General features: G+C 42.9%; 1 protein-coding gene across 1 annotated transcript in view; it reads left to right on the forward strand.

Annotated features, from left to right (window-relative positions):
• The window catches only part of Fam227b (family with sequence similarity 227 member B), a 201536-nt gene that overhangs the window by 152600 nt on the left and 25871 nt on the right, over nucleotides 1–23065 (forward strand). Inside the window, exons 13-14 of the mRNA XM_023724063.1 lie at nucleotides 6824–6921; nucleotides 11469–11629. Of these exons, the coding sequence (XP_023579831.1) occupies nucleotides 6824–6921; nucleotides 11469–11629 (259 nt within the window). The remainder of the gene's footprint in view (nucleotides 1–6823; nucleotides 6922–11468; nucleotides 11630–23065) is intronic.

Below are 23065 nucleotides of genomic sequence, written 5' to 3' on the forward strand. Positions count from 1 at the left end.
GAATACCCAATAAAGAACTTCATAAATGGAGAAGAAGGCATTATAGTGAACACTACAGAAATATAAAGGATTATTGGAGATCATTATAAAAAAACGATGTACTAAAACATTGGAAAACCTAGAAAAAATAGATACATTTCTGGACATACATTACCTACTGAGAGTAATTAATGAACACTTAAAAGCCTAAATAGATCAGTAAATAGTGAGATTAAATCAGTAATAAAACCTTCTAACAAAGAAAATTCTTTACAGCTCACATTGCCAATACCTATCAGACTTTTAAATCAGAACTAACATGAATTCACAAACTATTCCAAACGATTTTAAAAGAAATGAATGCTTCCAAATTCATCACTATGATACCAAAATTAAACATAATAACAACAAAAATTAATATCTCTTATAAACATAGATGCAAAAATTTTCAGCAAATACAAGAAAATTCAACTCAAACAACACATCAAAAAGACCACTTACCAAAATCATACTGGATTTATTCCAGGATGCAAGGACAGTTAAATGTACATAAATTGATAATACAACACATCAACAGAATGAAGAATAAACAACACATGCTCTTCTAAAACAGGCAGCATTTGATAAAATTCAGTATTACCTCATGGTAAAAACTCTGAACAGACTAGCTACAGAAAGGTCAGACAACATAATAAAGTATAAATTTGTGCAGCCAACATCACACCAAATGAGGAAAAGCTGAAATTGTTCCCTCAAAGATCTGGAACAAGATGCAGGTTCTCACTCCCACTGCACCTACTGCAGCAAGTGCTGAATGCTTTAGCCAGAGCAATTAGGCAAGAGAAATAAATATAGGACATACAAGCAGAAGAAAATTAAAAGATGCTTTTCTGAAGACATGATTGTATACACTCTATCAAAAGTGTAATAGGACTGATAAATGAATTCAGTGAAGTTACAGGATATAAAATCAACATATAAAAATCAACATTTTTATACATCAATAACATGGTGGTTAAAAAAGTAATCTTGAAAGCAATCTCATTCCCAATAGCTACAAAAAAGAAAAAGAAAACACACACACACACACACACACACACACACACACACACACTGGAATAACATCCCAGAAGCAAACTCACACATCTAAAGCTAACTAGTTCTTACAAAGGTGCCAAAAGCATACACTGAAGAAAAAACAGTTTCTTCTGTAAAAGGATCTGGGAAAATTGAATATCCACACGCAAAAGACTGACCCTCCCCTGGTCTCACTCTATACAAACAAGCTCAAAATGGATCAAAGGTTTTATAACAAGACCTGAAACTATGAAACTACTAGAAGAAAACAAAGGACAAACACATAAAGATATTAATATCGACAATGATTTTTTTAGAGATGATCGCAAAACTGTAGAAAACAAGGGCCAGCAAGATAGCTCAGAGGACTAAGTGCCTGCTTAGGCAAGCACAGGGACCGGGGCTCAGTCTCTAGCACCACATGCCAGGCAGGCCCCGCCCCCAAGCACACTGAGCAGGTGACCAAGTCTGGGAATGGTGATGCACACCGTATTCCCAGCACTGGGAGTCTTGAAAACAGGAAGATCACAAGTCCAAGCTGATTAGTGAGATGCTGCACAAAATACATAAAAATGTAGAAAACAAACACAAATATAGGGCTGGGAGATAGCTCAGTAGAATAAGAACCTGCCTGGCAAGTGCAAGGTCCTGAGTTCAATCCCCAGTACCTCAAAAACAGAGAGCAAATATAAACTCATGGAATTACATCAAACTGAAAAGTTTCTGTACAGCAAAGAAAATAATCAACAGAGTGCAGAGCAATCTATAGAGAAGGAGAAAACACTTCTTATCCCATAAGGAATTAATAGCCAGGTTATATAAGGAACAAAAAAAAATCCAATTTAAAATGTACCAATGATCTGAATAAACACTTCTCAGAAGAAAAAATACAAATGTCAACAAACTTATGCAAAAGGATTCTATCATTAGCAATCAGGGAAATGCTAATTAAAACTACAATAAGACATTCTTATCACAGAATGGGCATAATAAGAAATAAAGTTTGGTGAGGATATATGAAAAAGAAACACACTTTGGTGGGATGTAAATTAGGACAAGCATTACAGAGAACAAGATGGAAGTTTTTCAGAAAGCAAAGAATAACCAGATACAGAAACACAAGGGCTGCTGTGCTCTTTCCCATGTGGATACATTTTTAAAACTTGGCCTGACTCTCACTTAGGGACTACCAGCAGTCAGGAAGGGGAGGGCTTGAGTAAAGGGAGGAAGGCCTGACCAGTACCCAGGTCTATGAATATGCATGTATAATTTGCAAATATTGAAAATCACACTGAACCCCATTAAGGTGTACTAGTAACACGTTAACCACTTTTTTAAAATTTCACTTAATAGTATAAGCAAGCATACTTAATAAGAAGCATTTCTATAGCAACAAAAGAAAAATAAAGGCTCGTATTCGGAGTGGCCTATGAGCTAATTTCTGAGTGTGGAACACAGCTGAACGAAAAGATTTCTAGATGTTGGGTCCAGAGCACGCTCCTTGGACAGGGGACAAGGCAGGGCCATCTGACAGGCCTCCCTGTTGTGGATACGAATCGGGCATCCTGCTGGGTGCTTCTGAGTCCTCCAGGACAGGTGCAATACTGTCCCCACCAGCTGTGGGGTGATTCCTGCAAGCTCTTCATAGAGTCGCATAGCCTCAGCCTGCAGCATTTCACCAAAAGCTCAAGTTTTGTTTCAATCCAAGTTAGAAAGATGAGAGAAAGTTGGAAACATTAGGCTGGAAATTTGCAACCTGAGTCAGACTGATGTCCCCCAAAGATTCGGAGGTTACTGAGCTTGTCAGGAGGTGACAGCTTGACCTGCCACTGGCTAGCAGACCTGTACGGGAAACAAGTATCAAGGGACCGGCCAGCGTCACAGGCTCCATAAAGTCAGTCGCAGTTCTCACAGCTGTCTGCTCAGGCTGTAGAGAGGCAGCCCGGGCTGGAGCACTTGTCTGGCACGTACGAGGCTCTGGGTGCAATCCTCAGCACTGAATCGACAAAAAAAACTGGTGACTCCTATCTGAAAATGTGACAGCTCAACCAGAGCCTGTTCATATACCCAGTCTGCACAGTGTTATCCAGCTACGAAGAGGAGTTTCTTCTAGAACATGTGGAGACAAATGTGTTGCCCTAAAATAAGACTAGTCAATGATAGTGTCCTAATCCTGGTGGACTAGGTAGGGAGAAAAAAAAAATTCAGGTTCTGATTACAAAAGTGTAATTTACTAAATTGGTGTAAGCTCTAGGAAAAGTTTTAAATCTGGAAGTTAAAATATTAAGAACCCACAAAATTTCAAATCAAAATTCATAAAAACTTTATCTTCGTCAGTTCCTTTATTCCCGTGTAATAATTCTCATTTTGTTTGATCTTAGCAGTTTCATGAAGCAATCAAGTGCGTTTTTTGAAATCAGGATCTGGAAGTGTTTACTAGCATAATGGTCTGATCTAGAAATGACTGGAAATGCATATTCCACATAAGCCAAAATAAACCTTTCTTCCTTTAAAAAAGCAAAACACTTGCATCCCAGCATACATGTCAGGGTCTTTTCCATTCATCTCCTTAAAAAAGAAACAACATTGATTCTTAAAATTGTGTGTTAAAAAAATAAAAAAGAAACTCTAAGTGTATCTTAAAAGATAAAAAAAAAAAAATGTGTGTTAGACATGTTTTCCCGTTTTTGCTTCAGAATCCAGTTAGTAGTTTAAAAATTTTTTTAAAAAGCTCCCTGCCCTCCAAGAATGATTTAAAAAGGGCCAGTCAGTATCCTCACCATCATGCTGACCAAGTCCCGAGCTCTGTTAAGGCACGTGTGCACGTCTGTCTCCAAGTCATGTTCGTAAACACCCAGCTGCCTCTGCAGATGCCTAGAGCTTTGGTCTTCATACAAAAATTCTAGAAATGCTCAAAAAGTTAATCACATGTTTCTCGTATCTATTATTTGTCTGAGCAACAAGTTAGTTTTTCAAGATGCAATGTAATTCATGATAAGAAATAACAGGAAGAAGAAATGGCACCATAAGATAAAATACTTCCTGGGAAGCACATACGATTCAGGTCACTATTTTATCATGACACAGAGCTTCATATTGCTGGATATACTAAGTTCTGTTCAGAGCTCATGAAAGCCAACATATCATGACACCTTACGTATACACAGCACTCACAGTTTGCAAAGTCTTTACCTGTATAACTTCGTGGAACATTCTTTACAATTCCATTTCATCTTAACATCACATCTCTAGGAGAAGCAGTTTAACTTTTTGTGTGTGTTCAGGGTCACACTATGCAGCTTGGACTCATAGTGTTTTCAGCCTCCCCAGTGCTGGAATTACAGGTACGTGCTACTACTCCAGGACTTGGTTGTCGGCTCAGCACGCCCAAGGGTGGGGCCAGCGCAGCATATGGTGCCTGGGATTGAACCCCAGTCCCTGTGCTTGCCTAAGCAAGCACTTAGTTCGTTGAGCTATCACACTGGCCCTCAGCATTTTAACTTTACTGTATGCACTGTGAGCCCCAGGGCTGCAGTCTGCTTCTTTAAAGCAACAGTTGCTTGCAGAGATACGGGAGGATGGCTGTGTGTGTAGCCGTAGAGACGTATAGCTCACTGGGGTCTCCATGTGCACACACCAATGACTGGGCCTGCAAAGGGGATCCTGGAAGGACTTGGGAGGTAGATGTTAGAATAAGGATCTGGAAAAATGTCATGGAGGTATAAGAAAATCCGTAGCGTAAGAAGGAAGAATATCCTCGTCACCGTGGAATACTTTCTTTGAGATACTCATCCTTCTCCTGTATTGCTAAGAGAAAATTGCATTCATGTTTCATTTCTCATTGCTCAGGTCAGATATACTTTGCTTACTGGCCACTGGACTCTTCTCTTTCCTCCATTTCCTCTTGCATGTCAGTGCTAAATGAAAGTCTCTTTCTGAAAGTAGTTTTTATGGCAATTAGGCATAATGTACAGTAGACCTATGGGTCTGAGGAGATAGCTCAGCAGTCTAAACGCCTGCCTGGCAAGCACAAAGACCTGGTTTGATCTCTGGTACTGCACACCATGCCAGCCCTGAAACCAGGTGTGGTGGCACATACCTACAAAGCCAGCACTGGGAAGGCTGAGCTAGGAGGATCACTATGAGTCTGAGCTGTGTAGCAAGACTCCATACCAAATAAATAAATAAATAGATTTCTTAAAAATTAAATAAAGTAGATCTATGAGTAATACTATTTCTGTTTCTACATGCAATTAGTATATTATTGTATATGACCTGCTTTAACTTGGCTTAGTTCTGCCAAGAAATATTGTATTATTGATTCACATTTCAGAAAGGCTATTAAAAGCTGCAAGAGTAGAGGGAGATGACTGTACATAGCTGTGTAAATGTCTCTTTTTTAAGGGAAATAAAATTTCTAAAATAAGCAGGATAATGTTATTTAAATGAAGCTTTCCCAGTGTCGGTAGAATAACACTTGAAATTACTTTTCACTGTGAATTTTGCAAAGCTTAATAAAAGCGGTGAAGGAACCATTTCCTGCAGCTTTAATGGAGTCCTCTGTGGTTCTTTGGGCCGTCTCCCCAGGCTTTCACAGATGCTGTGACAGAGAATACGCGAAAACTGTAATGTTTTCCCTAAAGTGAATCAATGGATTAGAGGTAGAAAATGGAATAACACGGTCACTGTAATATTACTGATTACTCTTGTGCCCACATGGGGTAATTCTAAAACCAAGATCAGATGGTCTAAAATAGAAACTTTCTATTGTGGCCGTAATAGGCATGACTTAGAATTTCCTTTATTATTAAAATTATATTTATTCACACAAGATCAGAAATTAATATCACAAATTTGTATTTAAGGATGATTCAAAATCAAGAAAACCTTCAAAAATATATGATTTATCATCAAATTCCAAATTACTGCTTCTATTTATAATGCAATTTTTTGGCTAACCAGTCTTTAACCTGCCTGTAGTATTTCAGGCTAAGGTCTAACATTTCTTAACATATAATGTCAAAAATAGGCCCAAGTGACTTTCCCCAGCTCTTGGGAGGCTTGTCTTCAACCTTGCAGCCCAAGCTCTGAGGAGCCTGTCTGGGAACTGAAGCTCAGCGCCGGAGTCCAGAGCCCCCCAGCCACCCTTCTGCCCTGTGCTGTGTTATTAAGATACACCTAACACATACCTGGCGCCTGTAGGTCAGTGGACACGGTTGATGAAATCATATGACTGCTTGCCTTTTGAAATGCGACAAGGTTCCGGCTGGGCCCTCGTGCATATTCATGCACGTTGGAAGGCAAGGTCTCCAGCTCTTCCTTTCTGACTGGCGTTAGAGTGGAGGAAAGGGGGCTCCGACATGCAGATGCTCACGCCTCCCGTTGCCCTGTGCCAGCATCATGGGCAGAATTCTCGGCTTCTCTTCTTCCTCCACTCCTGAGCAAACTATGACTTAACAAGTCATGCACTTTCCTGGGCTTCAAAGTGTAGAATGTGTTACTTGCTTACAGGATGGTTCTGTAAGGCTGGCACGCGATAATGTAGATGGATGGCTTTTATGAACCCTAAAGCCCTATTCAGTAAGGCTGTGAAATCAAATATCCATTCCTCCCACTGGGGCAACTGGTAGCCATCTTCCATTGATCTCACCCACGTTTGACTCCAAGTGTAGTATGCACTGCTGGACAGAAAGAAAAGGAGCACCATGGCTTTCTGTAAAGGAAAAATACACCAGAATGTGTAAGTGTACTTTATTTTCCATTTTAGGTATTGACTTCAGTATGACAAAAATTTTAAAGAATCCAAGAGCATATGTGATGTCCACATTCAAGGAAGACTCATGTGTGATGGAGCCAACAGCCAAGGTATGCGGGCAAGTCATTACTAGAAGACAGTTCTCATTTAACCTGCCCTGTGCTCGCAATGGGCCAGCTTCACATAGGTGATACTATTACATCCTCCATGTCCATTTTAGAGAAAAATATATATAATGCTCAAAAAGGTTTATCTGGAGGGGCTTGTCTTAATGTTACAGTCCATTCTCTTCTGAAGTAGTCCCACCGCTAATGCAGAAAAATCACAGCATTTATCTTCCCTACAACACGACTTCTCCCGGGTGAACATGCAGAGCCCTCCTCCAGCGTGCTCATGGGGCTGTGATCCTAGTAAGCACTCGAGGTGAGGCTGCGTTAGGGGAATAACACAGCAGTCGCCCCGACTTCTTTGTAGAGGCTGACCCTGGAACCGGGCCGTGGGTGGAGATGCTCTGCTACTCTCGCGTCCCAAATGCTTCACTCTTCATGTTCTGTAAGGCGCTTTGCAAGTCGGGACCCACCCACGGGCCTGCCATCTTCTGCTGCTCTGCAACACAAGTTATTGAGCTTATTGGCTTGCAGTTCTGAATTTGATCCCTCAGTTTTGTTAGATAATTAGATTTTAGGTCTGATACAGTCATTCTTGATAAAATGTAATCATATTTGTCTAGTTACATTTGATTTAAAAATATAAATTTTTACTTAAAATTTAAAAAAGTCCTGGGCCCCTTCCATTGGATACTGTACCTTGGGGTGCCATAAAAAGTACCCTTTAAAAAAGCGCCATAGGATTGGCCAGATAGCTCAGCGGACTAAAGCACCTGCTTAGGCAGACGCAAGGGTGGGGTTTCATCACCCAGTGACTTAGACTGGGTGTGGTGGGCACCTGTAATCCCAGTGCTTGAGAGGCTGAAAACAGGAGGATCACTATGAGTCTGATCTGTGTAGTGAGACCCTGTGGACCTTGTACTAAATACATTTTTTTTTTAAATTTCTCACTGTACTAGAGGTTAGACAAATCCAGGAGTAGAGAGTCGTCCACTTGGTGTTCTGGGACATGCTCTCTTCCTGCCTGCACACAGCCTCTTTTTATAGTAACCTTGGATGGCAGAGATGAAGAGTTCTGGCACTGACACCAGGCCCCTCCTGCAGGGCCACATCACATCCAGAGCCCCTACTGCAAATCCACCTCACTGGGTGTCAGGGCTTCAGCACGACTGGGGACGGAGCAGACGTTTAGTGCATCACAGGCAGGATCCAGCCTGTGCTGACTGTTCATTTTTGGAAACATGCTTTGGAAAAGCACTGTAGAAAACCAGGAGTGTTTTCAAAAGAAAATAAGATGACAAAAGGATCTGCTCCCACAATAGGTCAAATATTCAGAGATATTTCTGTTAGCAACAAAAATACTCTGGAAGCCATATTGTTTTCATACTGTTTAGAGGCTACTGTAGAAATCAGAATTCAACATTTTCTGTGTGGTTTCAAAAAAAAGTATGACATATCAAGAATGGAAAGCTATAGGGAGATAGATTTCAGGAGAAATAAAGAATTGTCAAAGTCCCCAAGTTGTCTGGCTGCCCAGAGGGCACTTATGGGACCATGTCACTGAACGTGACATTGCATATGAGCACTAAAGGACACACTCAGACCACACAACTAAGGTTTTGCTTCAGTCAGTGTCAGCAGTCATCCTTTAAGATGCTAAAAGACACACCAGGCACCAAGGCGCCCTTTGGGCTCTAGGTCATCCCTTGTGATCCTTTCAACATTCACGAGATTGCTTAGGTTTTCAATTTTACTGCCATTAACTCTTGACTATAAAAGTCTATGAAATCTTTTTTTTTTTTTTTTTTTTTTTTTTGTACTGGGAACTGAACTCAGGACTTTGCACTTGCCAGGCGAGCACTTATTCTACTGAGCTATCTCCCTGGCCCTCATTCATGAAATCTTAAAGTGCTCTAAAAAAAATTCTGCCTTTCGCTTTTGGGGGATGAAAGGAAGCATTGGGCTTGCTGTTCGTTGGCGGGGCTTTTTGGAGGGACTAACAAGGTATTCACCGGGCAACATGAAGCTGCACTAAAGCATGTTTTAAAGTAACTATTGTCTCACAAAACACTGAATTTGCATTGAATACTTAGTTCTTCTCTTACCTGGTTGAGTGACCCTTTAAAATCATGATCCTCATAGGGAAAGAGACCATGAACTGTGGTTTCCCTAATAACTGACAACTTGAAAAAAAGTAACAAAAATTTCTTTGTCTAGAATTTTAGTAAGATAATTTTTATCTTCCACAACCCTTTTCAAGCAGAAGCAAGAAAAGGACCACAAAAGTCTTCTCTAGACAGGGAAGATAATTTTTAAGACTGGGTGTGGTGGTGCTTGTCTGTAATCCCAGCACTTGGGAGGCTGAAAACAGGAGGATCACTACAAGTCCAATCTGTGTAGTGAGACCCTGTAGACCCTGGACTAAATTTTTTTGAAAAAGATAATTTTTAGCCTTAGCTGAGTTTGGGCTGGGTGTTAGTTATCTTGGGCTTTGCATTGCTAACAAAATACCTGAGATAATCAACCTAAAACTGGTAAAGACTAAGCCAAGTACAGGGGTGTATGTGTAATCCCAGCACTCAGAAGGCTGCGGGGAGAAGATCACCATGAGTTTGAGGCCAGCCTGAGCCACATAGTAAGTTTGAAGCCAAACTCTATCTCAAAAACAAACAAAAAGAGTAAAAAAAAAAAAAAAAAAAAAAAAAGGAAAGATTGATTTTGTTTCTGACTTTTAGAAATTTCAGCCTGTTGCCTCAGACTTGTGTTCAGGCAGGAAGTGGTGAGAAGGCAGGAATTCAGGGCAAAGGAGCGCTGTTCACACATGGCAGAAGGAAACATGGTAGGAGGAAGGCTGGAAGGATTCAGGCTGGCAATATTCTCTTCAAGGGTCTGTCCCTAATGACCTCACTTCCCCGCCTATGGCCTTTCTTCCATTAGGCCCACCCCTCATGACCTCACTTCCTTCCATTAGGCCCGCCCCCATGAGCTTACTTCCTCCCACTAGGCCCTTCCCCCTAAAGTTCCACCTTCTCCCCACAGCGCCACAGGCTGGTGAACAAGCCTTTCAGGGACATTTAAGATTCTAAATACAGCAGGCTGCTTTTGTGTATATCTTAGCAATCAGTTTACATATAATCTGATTTGGTCTATCATAGAACATTAAGATGAGGGACACTCATTTACATGATAGAAAGCATGTCTAATACATCGTTTTCACCACACAAGAATTCATTTTCTTTATGATTATCCCATTATTCCCATCATTTGTAATCATTCTGGATCAACTAGAAATTCTGAAACCCATATTAAGCATAAAATAAAAAATCTACAGCATAGAAAGTGACCATAAAAGCAAAAGAAATTCAAGAGAAGCTTATGTATCAATAAAGCAAATAAAATCATATATTATTTCAAGAAGTGGAGTAAATAATACATCTCTCACTTAACATTACAAACATTGGGGGAAGACTTAGTTTTTTGAAGCTTTTTTTTAAAGAGAATAAAAAATAAGGAAAAATATTAAAAGCTACACAGAATTTCAAAACAAGATGATAGGAAATCAACAGTAGTTGCTACTCTAAAGCTTATTTTTATGAATAGTTGTTATACTGATCTTACCCCCATTAGACTAATAGTCTCTTGGAGTTATTGTACTGATTGATTTGTTTGTTTTTGACACAAAATTCTTGGTCAAATTTTTGATTGTTATTCACTGTATCTGGCTTTTGCTTTGATAGTAAGTCAGCTGTTAACATGATTCAGATCCCATTATATTTCATGAGTTGCTTTTCTCTTGTTGCTGAGATTTTCTTTTTGTCTTTAAAAATGGTAGAATTTACCATCTATTTTGTAGATGGTGAATTTACCCTACTTAAAATCTATTAAATGTCTTGAATATATTTTTCCTAAAATTTAGAAAGTGCTGGCTACTACAGCTTATTTGTAATTTTTCTTTCTCCCCTTTCTGGCTCTTTTCATTTCTTTTTTTTTTATTCCGTTATTGTGCTGAATAATCTGTACTAACCTATACTCAAGCTTGTTGATAAATCACAAGGCTAGAAGGGCCTGACTGCACATATTCATAAGATGCTTTGACCAGATCCAAAAAGAAAAAAATACAGCATATGCTCCCTAATATGTGGAATTTAAAAAGGATGACAAAAAGTAGTAGAAGGGGGACTATCACTCGAAAAGGATGGGAACAGGGAGAGTAGAGGAGAACCTGAGGACAGGTAGTGGGTGTGAGTGTGGTTAGAATCTATTACATGCATTGAAACCAAAAGGCACGAAGCTGGAGGGAGGTGACAGACTGAAAGTGGCCAGGTGACAGGGAGTGACATGCACCCGCACACCTGCCAAAACCAGCCCAACTGACTTCTAGAACCAATATGCACTAATTAAACAGAAAAAGAAGAAAAGAAACAATAAAAAGATGCTCTGTAGAATGCACTTTCTTGTGTTTTAAGTACATTTAATAGTAATCTTATTTGTACTTGCAATGGAAGTTAACAGCTCTTTCAAAATAGTTGCTCTGTTCTCTTTTTCTTCAGTCCCACTATAGCAGCGCTGGCCCGGAGTTTTACCGCATTCTCTTCAATTTTGGCGGTCAGAGTCCAATGATTTTATACTATCTGAAGATGCATGAACTAGAGGGCACTTCCAGGAGCCCCAAGAAAGAGAAGATCAAGCTCACTGAAATACTCCAAGAACCATATCCTTTTCAAGCTTGCCTTTAATATGATCAGCTTCTAAAATACTGAAAACTACTTACTAAATGTCTCAACTAAGGAGAAAAAAAAAAAACAAACGCATATTTTTACCAATGCATTAGGTCCCATTTATGTGTTCCCAAACCTTGTGTAACCTCTGTGATTAAGCTGTTTTTCCTTTTAGATTTGAGGCTGATTTTGCAGGTAAGAAAAGACCAATATACACAAAGCCAAAACCCAGGCACTTCATGGGCAGGCTGGGCCCTCTGATAACATTGCAACCCTTTGGCTCCAGGCTCCGCTCAGCCTGCTGTCAACTGCTGGGTGTGGGCCTCCAGGGCCCACACAGGGAGCCCCCAGCGTGCTGTCACTGTGGGTCCTTTGTTCAAATAAAAATGAACAGAATGCTTAATGTATGAAATGAAAATAAATGAAATCCGAGCCCCTTGGTTGCGATAGGGGCAGGGCCTTTATCTCCTGACACCCCTAAGCCCTTCGGTAGACCACACGCTGGCCCAGGCTTCCTTGGGGTGCAAAGGGATCCAGCGCAGCGGCCCCTAAATTGGTACATCGCAGGTTTTGATACAGGAAAGATACTAGGATTACCGTTCATAATATCTATTTTATTTTTATTTTTTAATCTTCTATTTACTTACTTATTTGGTACAGGGTCTCGTTACGCAGCTCAGATTTGTAATGATCCTCCTGTCTCAGCCTCCCCAGTGCTGGGATTACAGGCATTGTGCCACCACACCTGGTTTTGGTGGCCAGCAGGGCACACCCAGGGTTCTGGCCAGCATAGCATGTGGTAACAGGGATCGAACTCGAGGTACTTACACCTGCCAGGCAGGCACCCAGCCCACCAAGCTGTCTCCCCAGCCCCAATTTTATCTTTCAAAATAAACTCGAAGTTGCTTTTACAGGAATTTAGTAAAAGGGCTTCCTCCCTCAGCCGTATTCGGGTCCGCAGGCTCTGGCGTGGCCGGCGACGGGCTCCTGTGTGCCTGTTCTTCTCTGGCTATCCCAGCAGTCCAGGTCCTATGTAGATGGTGCAGACTGAGAGACTCCGGCTTCTGGTTTAACCAGGTCAGTGCCCGTTAGTGAAGAGCGGCTCGGAAGAAGTCCTGAAAGTAAATTCTGGTGGATGATAATACTTACAATGCCAGAGTGAGTTTTTAAAACCAAAAAAGTGTTAAGGAGCTCCTCTCCCAGCAGTTTGACTAAGGGGTCAGACAAAAACGTGAAAAATAAAAAGTCCGTCAATGTTGAGGTAAAGGTCTACATCATTATCGTGAACAATGAATTCAATGCTCAATGTGTGTTTTGGTTTTTAATGCTGACTAGTATAATGTGGATTTAATTTGCAAGGCATTTAAAATCCCACTGATCAGACCAGGACTGAGCTCAAGTTCAAGTACAAAGAGGTCTGGTGTAGCATTAATAAGTAAATTAAGTTAAATTTTGTTTTTAAAAAATTTTTATTCTATCTCAATCTTTTCTATTTATAGAATTCATGTCTTTTGTACCATCTGTAATACATTACTACAGATTAATGCATGTGTGATTTATAAAGTTCAAACCTCTTATGTGGAGGTTCACTCACATATCTTTTACTTGTAATATGTTTTATCAAAAAGGATAGCACTCACCACTGGAGAAGGCGCGAAGGGCTTCCCTCCCCAATACTTCTTCCCTGTACCCTTCCCTCCAGGCCACCTCCAGCCCTCACAGGCTACAGTGTGTGGCATTAACTTGGGTGACCTGGGTCACCCAAGGGTCCTCGTCACCTTCTCACCCTCGGACACAGCACCAACCCCCCCCCCACTTGGGGGGGAGGTTTATTTTGGCTCCTGTTCCGATCTCTAGTGGGCTGGCTCCAAGGCAGAAGGTACAGTGGAAGGGACAGCAAGTGACCAGCGCACCACAGGCACTGAATGCCTGGTGGGTGGATACAGGATGGATTTTATTAAAAAGAAGACCATGATCTTAGATGAAGTAAATCAGACACATAAGCTGAAATATCTTTCTTATATGAAGACTCAGTATATAAAGTGCATAATAAAGCACAGACAATAGGAAAAAGAGAGAAAAATTCTTGTATCGCAGCATGCCCAGTGTATTTAAAGTGCACCTTAATTTAGTATAACTGTCTCATGTGCTCTGTATGGTTCTTTTAGGGGCCAGGGATATAGCAGCACAGCCCCTACCTGGCAAGGGCAAGTTCCTCAGCCTCATTCCCAGAACCAAAACAAGAAGTATGAGCCAAAGTCTATGAATTTTGGCCTTCTAGTTTGGCTGTTAATGCATATGTCAGTTAGCTTCATAGGGATTGAGAAGATGCACAAGTGAACCTGATAGTGGGTGGGGAAGGAATGGGGGGAAAGGGGGAAAGGGGAAGCAGAATGTGCTTTGTGTCCCAGGTCCCCTCAGTGAATAGAATTACAATGTTCTGTAAACATGTACTCATAAAGGTAGAAACTTAATTTTTTTAAAAAAAAAACTTTTTTTGTCTTTTGAAGCAAGGTTTCACTAAGTAGTTCAGGTTGGCCTTGAATTCACTTTGTAGCCCAGGATACAGAAATTGTCGAACTCAGAAACTGTCAGAAATTGTCCTTCATCAGCCTCCCCAGTGCCAGGATTACAGACACATGCCACCACACCTGGCCCAAAACAGCCCACATTTCACTTTGTTTTTCAACAAAATTTGACATAATAGTGAAAATTAAGAAAACTAAGTAGAGATAGAAATTTAGCCATCGTTGGTACACAGTTACCGTTACCAAAATGATGTTTATTTATAAACCTACTAAACAGATGCTGTACCAGGAACTGTTCTAAGTATTTATTAACTCACTTAATTTTCATGCAGATTTCTGAAATTGGCACTGTTAAGGTCCCTGTTTTACATAAAAGGAAACTGAGTCATAGAAAAGCTGGGTGACTTGGAGGTGATAGCACTTGCCATCTCTCCTTAGCCAACTCATTTCTGAGCACATGGACTCGACACTCTGGACTCCGTTTTACCACACAGCATATGCAGCTCAAGACTGGCTAAGAGCGAGTTCTGGGCCTCGTCCACACAGGCCGTCACGTAGGCGGCACCAACCCCGCCCTTTTCTACTGTAAATTTGTACTTCAGCATAGTAGTAGCTGGCTGTGCGTCTCAGTAGCTGTGCCCGGAGTTACAGGAAGCAATCTTTGTGTTTATCTGCTTGGTATGGCACTCAGCAAGGTGTGTGCGTATGTGCAACAGTGCCAAACTGGGATTTTTATTCACATAATGCTCCAGCTAATAGGCTTTGTGTATTTTCTCTCAGTATCATGGTGGGGAGGGGCGGGGAATACACTAGTGCACTCTTCTGTTTTCTAAACCATAGATGATGATGGAAACAGCAATGTAAGTGCAGATGTGGCTAATAGAAATGGTACAAAGTAGTCACACAACCAAATGGAATGAGCCAGTGTGAGCACAGGGTCCAAAAAGGTAGCGAGGGTCTTGGCAGAGAGGAAAGCTGCTGGATGGAATGCCGTGTACCATTCAGTGTTGGAAATCATCTGCAACAGATAAAATGCTACAAGCTGCTGTGACGTGCAGAGCTGCTGGGGTACAAGTGGCGCTCTGCATGCTCCAGCAGTCATATTCAAAACTGGACTTGTTATGGCACCTCGCCAGCTGAACTGAAAGCATCCACAGGTTGGCTGTCCCTAGCAAGGCCTTCTCATGCTAATCACAGGAATGTAAGAGACTTAGGGAAGAGTGACTGGTGTAGGCTTGAGGTTTGGAGAATAACAGTGACAGGGAGGAGATCTGGGTTCCTTCAAATTGCCTGAGGTTTAATAATGAAACCACCCACCATGAAAGAAAAAGTACTGATAAACTGCTATCTGCTCATTGTTGGAGCAATTTGTGGGTAACTGTCCAGCACTTTACACAGCATCTGAGCACAGGACTATTGATGAACATCTTGCAACATTTTACGGCCACTGTAGGCTCAAGCATTCTATTGCAAAACTATGGGATTTCACATACGCTCAAAATATGGCACACAAATTTATGGCCTTGTAGATGCAAAGGCTTTTATGCTTTCAGTTTAGACATTTATCTGGAGCTCAGCCACCAGATCCTTCTTCATATAGCAATAGACTGAAGGATGTTTGGACAGATTGGTTGCTCCCATCACCCAAAGCGATCGGAACATGACGTTCCACAACAGACTTGCCTGTTCCCAACTGATGCTGCATTTTCTAACAGCGCAAGTTGACCAGCGTAGCAAGTGCATGCAGGAACAAGGCAGAATTTCCAAATGACATGTTGCAACTTCTAAACAACTGTATAGTACAATCTTTGGATTCCAGAAAGATATAATATTGGCCTCATTTATGGCAAAGAAAAACAAACTGGCACTTCTGATGTCGACATTGTACTATGATAGAAATATCGATAAGGAAACCTCAACGAAACAGAAGCCCAAGATTATACTTTCTACAGCAAAATCAGAGGTGGGATAGATGCTGATGAATTATTCAACAACTATGATGTCACTCGAAATCTGAAGCATTGGCTGGTTGTTGTGCTTTCCTCGATCCTAAACATGTGTGGTAGAACTTGATAGTTGTAAAGAAAATAAGCACAAAATAACCCAGAGAAATTTTCTTAGAGGATTGAGACGGGAGCTCGTAGGAGATCACTGACAGCAGGGCAAAAACAAAACGTTTCTGCCCAGAAACTACACACACAAAAACATGAGGAGCACACTGGTAAGCTGGCAGGCGGGCAGGCGGGCAGGCGGGGGCAGCACCACAAGGACCTGCCACGACAACAGGAAAACAAAAAGGATGCCAGCTGTACCTGCAGGAAGGGACAGGAAAACAAAACGTGCATGTGTCAGTGTAGGAGACACTTGGTGTGGAACATGCAGTTGTTGTTTGTGAAAACTGTCTTGGGTGCGGCAGCTGAAGCAAAGATTCTTTCTGTGGTAGACGTTTGCTGGTATTTTCACTGCAGTTGAGATAGGCTTTTTATTTCTGATGTTTTCTTTTAGGTTTTGCAAGCACGTAAACAACTGATGTGAAGACGTTGATGTCTATTCGGAGCACTCATTACACATTTGATATTTTATTGATATCTTATTCTCCTACTAAACGCACGTTGTACATTATGGTAGGAAGCTCCTGACGAAAGAGAAAGATAAGAAAGATGGCAAGAATGGTCCAGCACAAGAAAAGAAAGCTAAGCACATGTGCTCTCCGTGTACATGACATGGGGCATACAGTTGTCATGTGTGAAGACTGTTTTGGGGGTGACAACTGGAGTGAATTGTTGCAGAATTCTGTTAGTATTTTCATTGTAGTTCATATAGGAATTTATTTCTGGTGTTATTTTTGGACTTTATGTGTCAAAAAAAGGATGATGTTGAAATGTTTAGTGCTTTTTGATAAGCATGAAAAATTCAGGACTTCTTTTTGGTATTTTTTCCTGTTTATGTGCTAATTGTTTAGTATGATAAAATTCATAAAATTAAAAATTTATCAATAGAAATACTCTGAAGAATAAGTGTGGGTATTATATACCCATAGTGATGCACCTTTACGAAAAAATTGGTGGTAGGCCCCAAGAATAGAAAGTTACCATCATGACCTGGGACAGAGTCAGCAGCAAAGAGAGGTCACTGTGCCAGTGCTCCTCAGATCTGAGGACACACCACTATTTGAAATGTTTGGCTAGTCCTCTGTTCAGGTGGTTCTCACCAGACATTCAAGACGGCAGGGCCGTGCACGTTCTAGAAATGCCCTCGTCCCAATACACTGCAAAGCAGGCAGTGCTGCGCTTGCTTACTACATGGCCTTTGTGTAAAGTAGTCCCAAGGAGCAGGTGCACTTAAAAAAGAAAGTTGGTTTTTATTTATTTTTTCAAGAGAATACAAAATGGTGAAAGAAGAAAGAAAGGAAGGAAGAAAGGAAGGAAGGAAGGAAGGAAGGAAGGAAGGAAGGAAGGAAGGAAGGAAGGAAGGAAGGAAACAAACTCCTGGGAACACTAGAGTTTCTAAGACATAGGGAGTAGGGTAAAGGCCTAAGCAGAGAGAATACCTTCCATTCCCGTTGACCTCTGATTCAACCAAAGTAACTCTCCTTTTTTATTTTTCATGTTGAAGAACAGAGCAAGGTTTTGTTGGAAAGGTGGTGAAAACTGATAGTAAAAATAAATTTGGAAATGCTAAAAAAAAGAAAAAAGGAAAGAACTTTAACTCCATAGGCATTGCATTTCTTGATTTTAGCTTTTAAAATAATCATATTCAAGGCTGGAGATATAGCTCCACAGCACAAAAGCCTGCCTGGCAAGCGCAAGGTCCTGAGTTCAATTCCAGGTCCAAAATAGAATGACCTTCACAGGGCACGTCCTGAGTTCAATTCCTGGTACAAAATAGAATGACCTGCACAGGGCACGTCGTGCGGGCATCATGTGTGTACTCCCTCTCGCTGACTGAATGCCCATCGCCTGAAGCGCATGTGGCTCCTCTGGTCGCACTACACCTTGAGCCCTTTGCAGCACCTCCCCAGCCTCCCCCAGGTAGTCTCCTGCTAATGCAGGTGATTTGCCCAAGGCTCAGAGGGAACCAACTTTCCTGCCAGTGCTGTAGGGGTCACAGAGGTGCTGAGGGGACCAGAGGGGTCTGAGGAGGACAGGGTCCACGGGGCTGACTGTGCCATCTGAAGTGATTTGATTTCATTTATTTATTTATTTATTTATTTTCTATTTAGGACAGAGTTTCAAGGTCTCACTATGGACATCGGACTCAGTAATTCTCCTGTTTTCATCCTCCCAAGCACTGGGATTACAAGCACACACCACCACACCCAGTCTCAATTGCCCTGTCATTGTGTCCTGGTGGTGGGCCGACACGGCTCGTCTGGGATCGAACCCGGGATGCTGCGCTCTGCCTAAGCAGGCGCTTTAGTCCGCTGAGCTATCCGGCCGGCCCTGAAGTGATTTTAATTACATTTAAAAAGGAAATGAGGCTGGGCATAGTGCAAATCTGTGCTCTCAGCACTTGGGAGGCTGAGGCAGGAAGATCGTTGTGAGTTCGAAACCAGCGTGGGCCACATCTGAACTCAAGACCAACCTAAACTGCATAGCAAGACCCTGTTTCAAAAAGACAAAAATAAAAAGGAAAAGGAGGGCGGGAGATATAGCTCACTGGCATAAGCACCTGCCTGGCATGCACTACGGCCTGAGTTCGTTCCCTGGTACCAAAGAAACAAATAAAAAGGAAATGATACACTTTTTTTTAACTAGTTAACATACAGTAGCTCATTCATTATAGGAAATGTGAATGTTTTTCTGAGTATCTTAAATTTATTTTTAAAGATCTTGATCACTTAGTTCTGAGTAAAACAATAGAAAGCACTAGGACTCGGTGTGGTGCCGCTTCAAGCGGTGCAGAATCTTGCGCGGAAGGTGCTCAGAGCCCTGAGATTCCCTGCGCACTCCGCGTGTTTGCAAACCTCCCATGACCTTTGTGTGTTGAAAATAAGCCAAAAAAAAATATCCAAAAGTCAAATAATTTTTTCATCTGCGAAACACAATTTTATTTTTAATTGAAAATTCAAGAATGAAATGTAGGTGTCATTTGGTAGGTACTTTTTTTTTTTTTTTTTAGTTATAGGCTGTATTTATATTTCCAGCATGAGTTTTCAATGTACCTGTTTTCCTGTAGCTTTTAAAAGTCTGGACCGAGCGGGAGCTGCAGCAAGTGCGCGGCATTTTGACCGGCGTGCGCTTCCTTCCGCCCTGGGCTCCTGGACAGACTTAATTTTAACATGCCAAAACTACCCTGGAAGGATTATTTAAGCTCCACGATCGAAAGTAATGTGGGCTCCATCCACCTATCTCCTAGCATTTTTTTAAACAAACAAATCATCTGTTGCGAATTATCTGAGTGGTGGGAGAAGAATATACACAAAAAAGAAAAGAAAGGGTCGCCGAGACCACGGAGGGGACGGCAGCTCTGGGCAGAGCCCAGCTCCGCAGAGTAGGGTCCCCCAGGCCCAGCGTTCCAGTCGTCCTCGTCGCACGTGCACCAGAGATGTTTTTCCCCATTAACTAATACGAGTCCAACGTGTAAATTTTACTACCATTACTGTCACTCATACTAGTGATTTTAAGCCAGTGACTAGTTCCTTGAGATCTATGAAGGATATCCTAACACAAACCCTTCTTTTCTGGTCAAGTGCAGGGGACACACATTTTTTTAAAGGATCAATTAGCTGACAATCGAATGTCTGAAAAACTTTCCAATTCAGAATCCTTCCACTTAATTTGCTGCCCCTCCCAGGATGTGGAAAACAAAATGTTTCTTCCCCGCAGTCTAAAATCTTAGGATGAAATGGAAATGAAAGCTTAAACTGCTATAAAGTTTGTTTCATTATTTATGAGGATTTACAAAAAAAAAAAAAAAAAAAAATTCAACCCTCACTTTACTTAACTTCAAAATCCAGGGGTGGGCTGATAATGCTTCTCAGTCTGGAAAGAAAGAGAGCCGACCTAGGAGGTCAGGCTGGAGAAGAGGAGAAAGGGCAGAGCCTGGAATTCCCGGTGGCTCCAGAGGGGCCTCTTCCCTTCACCGGGTCGGGGAGACTGGATTCTAACGTGAGCCTCCTTCGTCTGCCGCAGCCACAATCCAGGCTGCATCAAATTCAACCCGGAGCGCCCCGGGAGTGTCACTTCCGGACACCAGCGAAGGACCTGGCAGCCACTCAGGGTCTCCCGGGAGCGCGGCCGCGCTGCCCTCTGTCACCCCCCGCGTGCCCAGGCTCTTCAGAGGCTGCGCGGAGGAAGCCTGCCAGGGGCCCTCCTCCTGGCTTAGCCACGCAGTCCCTCGGGCGGGCGAGGCCGCTGGCATGACCGTCGGCCGCGCAAGGGCTACTTCGGGGACTCGCTGCGATGAGAGGCGCAGAATGGGAATGCTGCAAGAGGACAGTGACAGTGTCTCAGCGTTCCGGTTGGGGATTTCTTGGGTTCTGAAGTAAGATTTGCTGAGCAAGCTACGTTAGACAGCTCTGCCTTATCTTCGGGGAAAGCACTTTCTAGACCACGCAGCTGCTGTTTTTGCACAGCCTTAGCACTGGTAAGCGAAAGGATAGAAAAATACGCATAGCCACCAGTATTTTTCCGGACTTAATTGTCTTCGTCCACGGCTGCTGCTGTAATGATCACACCGTTGGTGGAGAACTGGTGCGCAGACAGCTTCCTTCTGCTCTGTCTCCTTCCTGCCCTCGCCCTCCATCTTGGCTGTCTCCCCATTTAAACACGGTCTGTCGCCCTACTTCTAAAAGCTTTACCTGGATTTTATTGTGCTCTTTATTTATGCATCGAGCTTCTCCTAAGAGAAACCTTGCAATACCCAAGCTTGTGTGGCTGATTTGCTTCGCTACACTACAGTCCCAAGGCGCATCTATTTTCCTACAGACTGCGACTCCATGGCGCATGAATGCTACATGCTCTTCACACATTCGTCTGTTGCCGGACATATCAGGAAAATCCTGCGATAGAGCCTCTGCTTAGATGGAGCTGGTGCTAAGCCTCGCTGTGCGGGGTTTGTTTTTCAAAAGTGGGCATAACAGTGTGGCACTTCCTGACGCTCCTGTTATGCTGTGACCCTGACACTTGTCCCTGTGTGCAGCGCCCTTGAATTTGGGCAGTCCGTGTGACTTCCTCAAGCCATCATGCCACGACTGTGTGGCTTCTCCTCGGGCAAGGTCCAAGTGGCTTCCCAGCTCTGCCTGTTTCACCTTTGTCCAATAGCTGCTGTGTCAGAGCGAACCAGAACCCAGTGGAAAGGGCATGGTCCAGTGACAGCGCAGCATCGGCAGAAAGACACCGAAGCTTGTCATTTGTCGTGCTAAAGCAAGATTTTACCATGACCCAGAAAAAGTCGCACTCCTGGAATCCCAGCACTGGGGAGGCTGAGGCAGGAGGATGGCTGCATGTTCGGGACCAGCCTGGGCTACATAGTGAGCTCAAGCCAGCCTGAACCGCGTAGTGAGACCCTGTCTAACAATCCCACAGCTAGTAATCATTTCGTGTTGTTTAGAACTCAAAAGTTTAAAACCCATCCTCTGGGATTTGCATATGCCCACTGTATGTAGTCTAAATTCCCCACTACGTATGTTCCAATAGTTGCAAAAAGCAAACAAAAAATGGTCCACACAGTAAATAATAAGCAAGAGAGATTAAAAGCTTCACTGATCGCAGAGACAGGGCCACAGCATTTGATGGACCTAGCTGTGCACTGTTCAGTGAGGTCCCTAAGAAACTGCACAGCATGGCAGCGCTCGGTGGTGTGCGGTGGCTTTGACAGCTCGCTGTGAGGGTGCTGTAGGGCGTGCCTGCATCAGGCTGTCTGCAGGCTCCGCCTGGAGCCCCCACACCCATGGTCCCACTTATGCTGTCTTTAACCCTGGCCTGAGGTGTCCCCTCTATCCTAATCCTCATTTGGGCTTCTAGACCAACTGTCTAACTCAGTGTCTGGTTGTGCCCACCCAGTTTCTGGTTAGCCCCATTTCCTGGACTGCCTTCATTACCTGAGTCCACATTCCAGGGTGTTTCCTGGGGCTCGTCAGCAAATGTGCAGAAATTCTACTAGGTGTTGGGAAGTGGGCCACGTGCTAGGGATATGGCGGTAATCCCTGTCTTTGGCTAACTTGCTCTCTAACGGCTTCCCTTCCCCGCAAGCTTGGCAGCGCCACTGAAAACAGCTTGCTCCAGCTCTGCCCTGCCTGGCTGAGCAGCTTCCATCCTTCCCTCCCCCAGCACTAACAGTTGCAGCTCGGTGACCTTGGAGCAAGCTGGCGCTTACAAAAGTCAGGAAGCACACTGCCTCTTCCGGGAGATGAATGATTTAAAGGAAACTTGGTATCAATTTCAATGTGTCTTCTGGAGGCATTAGGGGCAACACCGGAGACACGCATGAAATGCTTAGTGGTGAACAAGCATATCTCCATCAGAAGCTGAGTCTGGATACAGATGGAGAAGGGGCTGGCCGTGCCACCTTTCTCCACAAGGCCAGCACCCAATGGGTGCTTCTTCCTACAGAGCCAGCCGTCATGTCTGTCCACGCAACCCAGCATTGCAGTGACCTGGGGAAACTTCACTAGAAGCCGAGACCCAGGGCAAGGGGACAGCACAGAACCTGGCTGGAAGGAAGCAAGCCAGCTGCAGGGAAACGGACAGAGGAGGAGAGTGCCTGGTCCTGGCCATTTCAGTTTTCTCCATGCTGTGTCTTTGACTGCCGCGTTCCACAGAGCAGGGCACATATTAGGAAAGGAAAAGATGTATTCACCTGAAGCAAATAAGAGAGAACTCGCTCACAGTTTACAGATTATAAAAGCCACGGGTGCGAAAAGCAACTAAGGTAAAAAAAAAAAAAAAAAAAAAAAAA

Source organism: Octodon degus, unplaced genomic scaffold, assembly GCF_000260255.1.
Source record: "Octodon degus isolate 3935 unplaced genomic scaffold, OctDeg1.0 scaffold00105, whole genome shotgun sequence".
Taxonomy (NCBI): Eukaryota; Metazoa; Chordata; class Mammalia; order Rodentia; family Octodontidae; genus Octodon; species Octodon degus.